This window comes from Colobus angolensis, unplaced genomic scaffold, assembly GCF_000951035.1.
Source record: "Colobus angolensis palliatus isolate OR3802 unplaced genomic scaffold, Cang.pa_1.0 Scaffold52, whole genome shotgun sequence".
NCBI lineage: Eukaryota > Metazoa > Chordata > Mammalia > Primates > Cercopithecidae > Colobus > Colobus angolensis.
In genome coordinates, this window is record NW_012118710.1 from 221,030 (window position 1) to 231,134 (window position 10,105).

Sequence of the window (10,105 nt, forward strand, 5' to 3'; positions counted from 1 at the left end):
AGAAAAATTCCTAAGTCTGGGCCGGGCATGGTGTCTCACACCTGTGATCCCAGCACTTTGGGAGGCCAAGGTAGGAGGATCACTTGAGGATAGGAGTTTGAGACCAGCCTTGGCAGCACAGGGCAACCCCCATCTCTACAAAAGATTTAAAAATTAGCAGAGTATGGTGGCGCATGCCTGTAGTCCCAACTACTGAGAAGGCTGAGGCAGGAGGATCGCTTGAGCCTGGGAGGTTAAGGCAGCAGTGAGCCATGCTTGTGCCACTGCATTCCAGCCTGGGTGACAGAGCAAAAAAAAGAAAAGCCAAGTCTGGTCACGCCAGTGACCAGAGAGTACCCCACTCTGATTAAAACCCTTCGGTAGCACCCCACTGTCCACATGGTGGCCAGTCTTTAACCAGACCCACCCGACCTTCATCCTGGTTCCTCTCACTCTGGCCTGCCTCCAGGCCTCTCCTTCCCACCATGAGAACCATCTGGAATGAGTGTTCCCCCCGCACCTCCCACACCAGGCCCAGCATGACTGTGGCCGTCTGAGGTCTCAGGTGAGCCTTTGCTGCCTGCTACACCACGTCCCACCAGCTGTGCTCTCACAACACTGTGTGGCACCATCTCCTACCTGCATAGTTCTTGTCACCAGTTTATAGACATTTATGTGTTGATATGATTAGTGTCTGTTTCCTTCACTGGACTTCCCAGATGTGCCAGGACCACATCCATTTTTGTTCATTGCCATATTTCATAGTCAGTAATTGAGTATTGTTCATGTTTGCCCTATTGGCAAGGTAGCCCGGCAAACAAGATTTTATCAAGAATTTGTTTATATCTTGAGATAGATCATACTGGCCCCCAATTTTTAAACTTTTGATTTTCATGTATAGATTTAGTGTGCCTGTCATATTAATTAAATACTCTTTCAGTGGAATGTTGTCTTTTGCCCTTAGAGTGATCTTTTCATTTGTCTCACCTGGGATCTGAATCTCCAAAATTGCATAGGCTGAAAAATCTTAGAAATGATAACAACTATCAGTGTATATTTTCTGTTTCATTGTGTGCTTATAGCATTGCACATTGATGATGCTCAATATATTTGTATATTTGTTTATTATTTTCATTTGAAAAACATGTAACCACAGTATATAGTTTGGGGAGGAAAGGGAAAAAATTGTCTAAAACCTTGCTGTTCAACCTCTGTTATAATTTTAGTATATACCCTTTGGTATTTTTATATGCATTATTATTTTTTATTTTTATTTTTTATTTTTGAGATGGAGTCTCGCTCTGTCGCCCAGGCTGGAGTGCAGTGGCATGATCTTGGCTTACTGCAACCCCTGCCTCCCAGGTTCAAGCAATTCTCCTGCCTCAGCCTCCCGAGTGGCTGGGATTACAAGCATCTGCCACCAGGCCCAGCTAATTTTTGTAGTTTTAGTAGAGATGGGGTTTCACCATGTTGGCCAGGCTGGTCTCGAACTCCTGACCTCAAGTGATTCAACCACCTTGGCCTCCCAAAGTTCTGAGATTACAGGCATGAGCCGTCGCACCCAGCCTTTTATATGCATTTTCAACATTGCCGTAATCACAGTGTACATAAAATTGTGTGTCCTGATTTTTCCCTTTAAATAACCTTATTGATGGGTCAGATTATTATATTGTATATGGTGTGGTATTTATTCAGTTCAACTCAAGTGTTCATATGCTTGATACCATTCAAAGAAAATATACAGTGCCTTGGCTCTCCAATAATAGAATACCGTAATTACAAAGCTTACAGTGACATTTTTATTTCATGGATGTATCTCGTGGCATCTCCTTTCCCTCTCAGAAGCAGGAACAGTGGCGTGGGGGAAGGGCTGCTCCTTCTGGGGTCAGGGGAGGCCTCTCTTACATTTGACATTTGAGCAGGCACCTGAATGCAGGGAGGAGGGAGCTGTGCAGCTGTGGGGGAAGATTCTTCCTGCAGAGGGATCCTCAGGTACAAAAGCCCTGAGGTGAGAATGTGCCTGGTCTTTCCAAGGGATTGCAAGGGGACAGTGACACTAGGGCATCATGAGGGAGGGGAGAGGAGCTGAGGCCAGTGAGCTGCAAGGAGGCCTGAAGGGTCTTCCTGACCCTGGTGGGGCCTCTAACTTTTCCTCCTAGTGAGATGGGATAGTGGCATCGTGATAGGATTGCCTCATTCTCCAGGCTTCTGTGTTCCTCTCAGGGGCCTATCAGTTCCGGCCTTGGTCACCCTCCAGATAAGTGACCTCTCGCCAGGCCTGTAAACTCTACCAGACACATGCATGATAACATACTGTGCTCACTGCTTATGCGTAAATGTGGAGGTGGGTCGTTGGCCACACCCAGTGGTATCACGGACTCAGATTTGGTTATTGCTGTTCTAGGAAACTGGGCACATTCCACATATTTGAAAAACCATGCAGCTAAATTTCTCATTTCTTAATCTTTTGCTCATTTGAGGCAATTGTTCCTCGCTGAAAATAATGATCAAATATGTTTTTCCAATTGCATAAAACAATGTAACCTAGTAAGGATTACTATTAGTCTGTAGTTATTAAGCATGCTTCAACTCCTGACAGTTCTAGAAACCAGGTTTTTTTGTTGTTTTTGGTTGGGGGTGGTTATCCTAATTATAATCTTCCTTGAATTGCTTTATGGTTAGGTCCGTCACATGCCAAAGTTAGATCCCATTAGCAGGCTTAAAACATTTATTTCTGAAAGAACAAACTGTTACAGGTTGCTGAGTATAATTGATTTCTTTTGTTTCCTTTCTGCTACAGGAGGAGACATCACAGCTTTCCCAGATCGGGAAGAAAAATATGGAATGTGTTTTACCGCTGACTGAACACAACCAAATGAACTGTCCTGACAGTAGTTTGCAAACCAGCAGCTAGCAGTTTGTCCAGCCTCTAACATTGTCCAGCACTTTCCAGAGCAAACTCACTGTTTACAAGAACTCTTGGCCTTACGAAGTTTATAACCTCAAGCTTTGTTTATTTAAAATATTTCTGCAAAAGAAAAGTACCCGGCACCCACTTTCCAAAATGGCCATGGATGAGTATTTGTGGATGGTCATTTTGGGTTTCATCATAGCTTTCATCTTGGCCTTTTCTGTTGGTGCAAACGATGTTGCCAACTCCTTTGGTACGGCCGTGGGCTCTGGTGTGGTGACCTTGAGGCAGGCGTGCATTTTAGCTTCAATATTTGAAACCACCGGCTCCGTATTACTAGGAGCCAAAGTAGGAGAAACCATTCGCAAAGGTATCATTGACGTGAACCTGTACAACGAGACGGTGGAGACGCTCATGGCTGGGGAAGTTAGTGCCATGGTTGGTGAGTAGCCTCTTCTCTACGCCGATGGGACATCCGCCCACTGACCCGCTTCCCTACAGTACTTTGCCCATATCCATAAATGTGATTTTTGCTTTGGCTTTTCAAAAACTGGTTGGATGTTTCATATTTACTTTCTTATTTTTGCTTTCTGCATATATTAATTTGTGATTTTTAAAGTGTTTAAATATCAGGCAACCATTTATTTTCTCAACTTTTGAGCAAACTTGGTTGCTAAAATAGATTTCAGCTAAGTGAATAATTTTCAGAAAGTATAGAAAAAGATCTTTGTAGAACAGCACTTTATTATTTTAGAGTTCTTTGAAAGTTGTCTAAGTTTCCAGGAAGGTTGATTTGGATTTTTTTCTTAGGGTTTTTCATCAATTAGGAGGCAATGTTTTGAAAACTTGGATGTCAAAAATAATATTTATTAGTCTAACTTTTATATTCACAGTTTAAGTTCTAAAGAAGTTACCGAATAAATCTTAAGTGCGTGTGTTTCAAGAAATTCTGGTCTCTTGCATTATTTGTCATCCTTTTGTCGACTTTTGTTTTGATTTTCTCATTCTACCTCTGGGAGCTCCATTTGGTATGTTTGTTTTGTTTTCTGGCCAAAAAATAATGTGCGTGTTGCCTGGTGATAGCATGACCTTTTATTGCAGTTTCAAGTTGTCTAGATGAAGTGTGGAGGTGCGTGAATTGTGTGAATAAGCAGAGTGGCTGGTTGGACAGAGTGATTTCCCCATGGCCTAGGCGGACACAGATCCCAGCCCTGTGGGTCCTCCCATCACTGCCCTCGCTACGACAGAAAAGAACCTTCCGGGCAGGCGTGTGTTAAGTGCAGCTGACAGGATTCTTTCTCTGCTTGCCTCTAGGTAGAGATGACGGCACAACAGACAGCTGATGTATACGGGTAATTTGGTTAGGGAGAAGAGGGTTAGAGAGGAATTCTACCACCTTCTGCTTTCAACAGGACATATCCTCTTGTAGGAAGAGTCCTGCAGCAGGAGGTAAGATGCTGGTGTACTGAGAATACAGCCACATTCCACGATTCCCGAGTTCTTTATTTTGTCACATTTTATCTTTTTTTTTCTTTTTCTTTTTCTTTTATTGAGACAGAGTCTTGCTCTGTGGCCCAGGCTAGAGTTCAATGGCGTGATCTCCGCTCACTACAACCTCTGCCTCCCGGGTTCAAGCTATTTTCTCACCTCAGCCTTCGGAGTAGCTGAGACTACAGGTGCCCGCCACCACACCTGGCTAATTTTTGTATTTTTAGTAGAGACAGGGTTTCACCATGTTGGCCAGGCTAGCGTTGAACTCCTGAACTCAAGCAATTTACCCACCTTCGCCTCCCAAAGTACTAGGATTATAGGCTTGAGCCACCACACCTGGCCTGTCACTTTCATTTCTTAAACACCTAGAATTTAGAGATTATTGACCAAGTTTACAATGGCCCAATCTCATTTTGTTCCGAAGGCGTTTGTTCAGAAGCAGCCTAGTGTACTAAGGAATTCCATATTTACCAAGCACTGTAGGCCGGTAACACATGCCAAGGAGCTCCTACTTCTCAGCTTGATGCTTTGTGTTGTAAAGATGTCAGGTTCAACTTTGGGAGGCCCCCAAGATGGGCAGTGGGCAGACCACTTGATCCCCGGAGTTTGAGACCAGCCTGGGCAACACAGGGAGACCCTGTCTCTACAAAAAAAATTTAAAAATTAGCTAGGCGTGGTGGCACATGTCTATAGTCCTAGCTGCTTGGGAGGCTGAGGTGGGAGGATTGCTTGAGCCCAGGAGATTGAGGCTACAGTGAGCTGTGATTGTGCCACTGCACTCCAGCGTGGGCGACACAGCCAGACTCTGTCTCAAAAGAAGAAAAAAAAAAATCAGGTTCAAGATCACTTTTATTCCAGCGACTATAGTCATTATTGAATTTTACTTGCCTTCACAGAACATATGTATATCTCAGCATAGTCAGATATAATGGAAATTTACCTTAGAAAAATAACCGTTATTTGTAAAATTCACCATTTTAGTTGTGATAGATATCTAAGATTTAATTCCATCAAGCGGAAATTAAGATTTTTCTAGTCAGGAAAATCTGACTAGATGTGTTGAAAGTGTGGGACAAATCAAGAAAAACAATGACAAAATTAAATCTTTTTCTTTTTCTTTTTCTTTTTTTGAGATGGAATCTCACTCTGTTGCCCACACTGGAATGTAATGGCACTATCTTGGCTCACCTGCAACCTCCGCCTCCCTGGTTCAAGCGATTCTCCTGCCTCAGCCTCCTGAGTAGCTGGGATTACAGGCACCCACCACCACAACCAGCCAATTTTTATATTTTTGGTAGAGATGGGGTTTCACCATGTTGGTCAGGCTGGTCTCGAACTCCTAATCTCGTGATCTTCCTACCTCAGCCTCCCAGGGTGCTGGGATTACAGGTGTGAGCCACCATGCCTGGCCACAAAGTTAAATCTTAACTAAGTTTTTTTCCTTTTGATGGATAAACCTTAGAGGCATGGTGCTGCTTATTAAAGAAATCTGTTAGGGAGGCCACGCTGAAGGCCTCCGTGTGACTGGAGGGTTCGTGAACAGGGCTTCATCTGCTGACTCTTCCTGCGGACAGGATAACTTTTTTCACTTCTCCGCTCCCCACCCCTGCCATTTGGCTCTTTACTGAAAGAATGAAGGATACTTACCTCAACTAGAATTTGGGTTTACCAAAGCAATTTGGGGTTTTGCTTGAATAACTTGATTTTGTTTGCTTTGGTTTTTAAACTTTTTTTGTTGTTGTTATGTGGTTAAATGAATCTCAAAGCCTATTTTGTTGGGAATTTGTGTGAGTTACCTAGATTTGTAAAATCAGGGTCTTTGCCTTGGGAGCTATAAATTTAAGGTGGTGGTGTAATTACCATTGGCCAAAACCGCAGCTGATTTTGTCCAGATGCCTGAATTCTCCAGTCTTCTGCTTCTAAATCCAACAGTCCTTTTTTCTTCTCCCTCTCTCCCCCTGTCCTTAATTCTATTCTGTTTGATTCTTTTGTTTTCTCTTTTAGTCACTTCTCCCCAAGGCCCTGAGCATCTGTGCTTCCTGACAGAGTTGTGTTAGAGTTAAGGTGATTGGGTAGAAATTACTACTGCCAGCAAAACGTCCTGAACAAGTCATCATGTGGGACTAGCTCAGCCCTAAAGCAGTAGTCTGTCCATTTTGTAGGAAACCAGCAATGGTTCCAAAAGTCTGATAATTCAAAAGTCTGCATCTTTTTGTGGAAAGACCCACACTAGCACAAACAAGCCAGCTCCTCGAACCCCTTAAGAAGCCCACAGCCCTCTTCCAGCTCCCTCTGCCCAGCCACACTCTACCACCTCACCCCTGCCCAGCAACCTCCCTGGAACCTGAGCCTTTGCTCTGCCGTTTCTTTCCTTTGCACGGGAATGGTGGCCTCTGAGATGCCCATCTCCCCACTTTCCCTAGGTCGTGTCTTGCACTCTTATCCCATGCTTCATCTCTTTCCTCTGTCAGATGCCATTATCTTACATTAAAGTATCTTTTTCCCTCTGTTCTTCCTGACACTAACATGATCCCATTTATCTTCAGACACCCCTGAGGCTAAAGTGCTATCACCTACTCCCAGGCCCTCTTGCAGGTATTTCCTGGCCCCACCAGGCCCTCCCTCAGCTGCCGCCTCTCTCCTCCCCTCCCTGCTGTCCTCACAGGTAGTCCCATTACTCCCTACCTTTCTTTACAAACTCTCCTGCTCCAGGATATATTTTGTAAAGTCAGCCACAGAAAATAGAGCAGCTTTCAGGAAGGACAAATCTTACGGTCTGAATTCAACTGGGTAGGTTGATATCATTGTCTCACATCATGAGATTATTTCAATTATAAGAATCTAGGCCAGGCGCGGTGGCTCACGCCTGTAATCCCAGCACTTTGGGAGGCCAAGGCGGGTAGATCACGAGGTCAGGAGATCCAGACCATCTTGGCTAACACAGTGAAGCCCCATCTCTACTAGCTGGGCATGGTGGCCGGTGCCTGTAGTCTCAGCTACTTGGGAGGCTGAGGCAGGAGAATGGCGTGAACCCAGGAGGCGGAGCTTGCAGTGAGCCAAGATCGCACCACTGCACTCCAGCCTGGGTGACAGAGTGGGACTCCGAATCGAAGAAAAAAAAAAAGAATATAAACCATATCATGTATTTTCTAAGCTATGAATCTGTGCTATGAAACATGCTCCAAACCCTGGCTCTCTTTTTAAAACCACTAGTCCCCGAGGAGCCCAGGGCTCAGATGTGGAGGAGGCTTAAGGACGTGTCCGCGGGTAGGCCTGGCGCTGCCATGGAGCCTAATATGGGTTTGGCAGCACCAGGCTGGCCCCTTCTCCTCCCAAAGCACGCCTTAGGGATTGACACAGGATCACAGCCAGCCTCAGCTCAAAGGTCAGCACGCCGAGCACTCATGGGAGCAGCTGTGTGTGTTGCTTCATAAACTGAGTCCTGCACAGCCATAAATGATCCTTCTGCAACTCAGATGCCTTTGAAGGAAATACCAGGGGTTCCCTGAAAAGTGCTGCTGCTGCCAGGCAACCAGGTTTCCAGAATTAACATTCGGGATTAATAACGTGCCCAGCTTATCAGCCAGGCCCTTTGTTCCCCTACAGTTCCATGGGAGCTTTTCAACAACTGCTTCTGAAAGTGATCTCTCCTGGCTGATGCTTTTAATACTCACTACAAAATCTGATCTGCTTATGAAAATATCTGAAGTGAACTGTAGCCTAGAAAAACATTAAACCTAGAAAAGAGTTGGTGAAATTGAGGTAAAAGGACACAAAGCCAGCACTAATGAGAACCTCTTAACAATGAGGAATCAGACATACAAATAAAAGGTCCAACATTCTGGGCAGGATCTGACAGCAGATGCCCAAATTTGGGTTAAATATCATAGTTATTTCTCATAGGAGAGGCACCATCAAAAAGCAGTGTGGGCTAGGTGCAGTAACTCACTGCATCCAGTGAGCCTGTCATCCCAGCACTTTGGGAGGCCATGGCGGGAGAATGGCTTGAGCCCAGGAGTTCAAGACCAGCCAGGGCAACATAGCAAGACCCCTGTCTCTGCAAACAATTTTAAAAATTAGCTGAGTGTGGCAGCTCATGCCTATAATCCCAAGGCTTTGGGAGGCTGAAGCAGGAGGATTGCTTAAGGCCAGGAGTTCAAAACCAGCCTGGGTAACATGGCAAGATCCTGTCTCTGCAAAAAAATTTAAAAATTAGCCAGGTGTGGTGATACACACTTGTAATCTCAGCTACTTGGGAGGTTGAGACAGTAGGATCATTTGACTCCAGGAGTTTAAGGCTGCAGTGAGCCGTGATCATGCCACTGTACTCCAGCCTGGGCAAGAGCGAGACCCTGTCTCTACAAAAGAAAAAAAGAAAAGAAAAAAGCAACATGGTATTATACTGTATTATATAGATAATATAACCTAGCCAATATCTAGTCCTTTTCATTGTGTGACTGTAAGGCATAACTACAACAAAATCTTTTCCCAATATATTGCCTTTCTTGTCTTTCTGTGTTCATTCGAGACTTTAATCTCTTGCTTGGTTTTGGCCAAACTTCACCCCAGAACTAGTTCATCCACAGCACCCTCACTGAAAAGTGACAAGGGCAGTCAGTGTGTAGCACCAGGAGATGTGCCTTTAAATGCATAATCTGGCCGGACATGGTGCCTTACGCCTGTAATCCCAGCACTTTGGGAGGCCAAGGCGGGTAGATTACTTGAGGTTAGGAGTTCGAGACCAGTCTGGCTAACATAGTGAAACCCCATCTTTACTAAAAATACAAAAATTAGCCAGATGGGCTTGCTTGAACCCAGGAGACAGAGGTTGCAGTGAGCTGAGATCAGGCCACTGCACCCCAGCCTGGGCAACAGAGCAGGACTGGCATAAATATAAATAAATAAATAAATAAATAAATAAATAAATAACCAACATCCCTGTCCCTTCTGTGTTGAGGAAGGGAGAAGCATTCCTTTAACCCTTTAACTGAAGTTAATTGAATGATTTTTGTCCAGGCTGTAGCACTTTGTAAAGAAACAATTCACAGAAAATTAAACTCTGAAAGATGTTGTTATGGAGAACATTTCGATTTCTTCCCTTGGTGTCTGCACTTTTGTACTCTGTATCTGATGGGTTTTTGTCCTTCAATCTGTAGGTTCCGCTGTGTGGCAGCTGATCGCTTCCTTCCTGAGGCTTCCAATCTCAGGAACGCACTGCATTGTGGGTTCTACTATAGGATTCTCACTGGTCGCAATCGGTACCAAAGGTGTGCAGTGGATGGAGCTTGTCAAGATTGGTAATTGGCGTTTTATTTTACCTTTAAGTAGGAAAGTTTACATTTTCTAGGGTAAGTTTTATGTTTTCTTACAAGTTACTTTTTTTTTTTTTCTGACCCAGAGTCTCACTCTGTTGCCAGGCTGGAGTGCAGTGGTGCAATTTCGGCTTACTGCAATCTCCACTTCCCGGGTTCAAGCCATTCTCCTGCCTCAGCCTCCCGAGTACCTGGGACTACAAGCGTGTGCCACCACACCTGCTAATTTTTGTATTTTTAGTAGAGATGGTGTTTCACCATGTTGGCCAGGATGGTCTTGATCTCTTGACCTCATGATCCGCCTGCCTCAGCCTCCCAAAGCTCTGGGATTACAGGCGTGAGCCATCACACCCAGCCACAAGTTAATTTTATATATTTTTCTTCAAATGTTAAGGTTTAAAAGACCTAGATG

General features: G+C 44.5%; 1 protein-coding gene across 2 annotated transcripts in view; it reads left to right on the forward strand.

Annotated features, from left to right (window-relative positions):
• The window catches only part of SLC20A2 (solute carrier family 20 (phosphate transporter), member 2), a 127,042-nt gene that overhangs the window by 70,325 nt on the left and 46,612 nt on the right, over positions 1-10,105 (forward strand). For both annotated transcript variants that reach the window (XM_011960632.1, XM_011960630.1), the window contains 2 exons: positions 2,780-3,332; positions 9,538-9,678. In XM_011960632.1, the coding sequence (XP_011816022.1) occupies positions 3,044-3,332; positions 9,538-9,678 (430 nt within the window). In that variant the 5' untranslated portion in view covers positions 2,780-3,043. The remainder of the gene's footprint in view (positions 1-2,779; positions 3,333-9,537; positions 9,679-10,105) is intronic.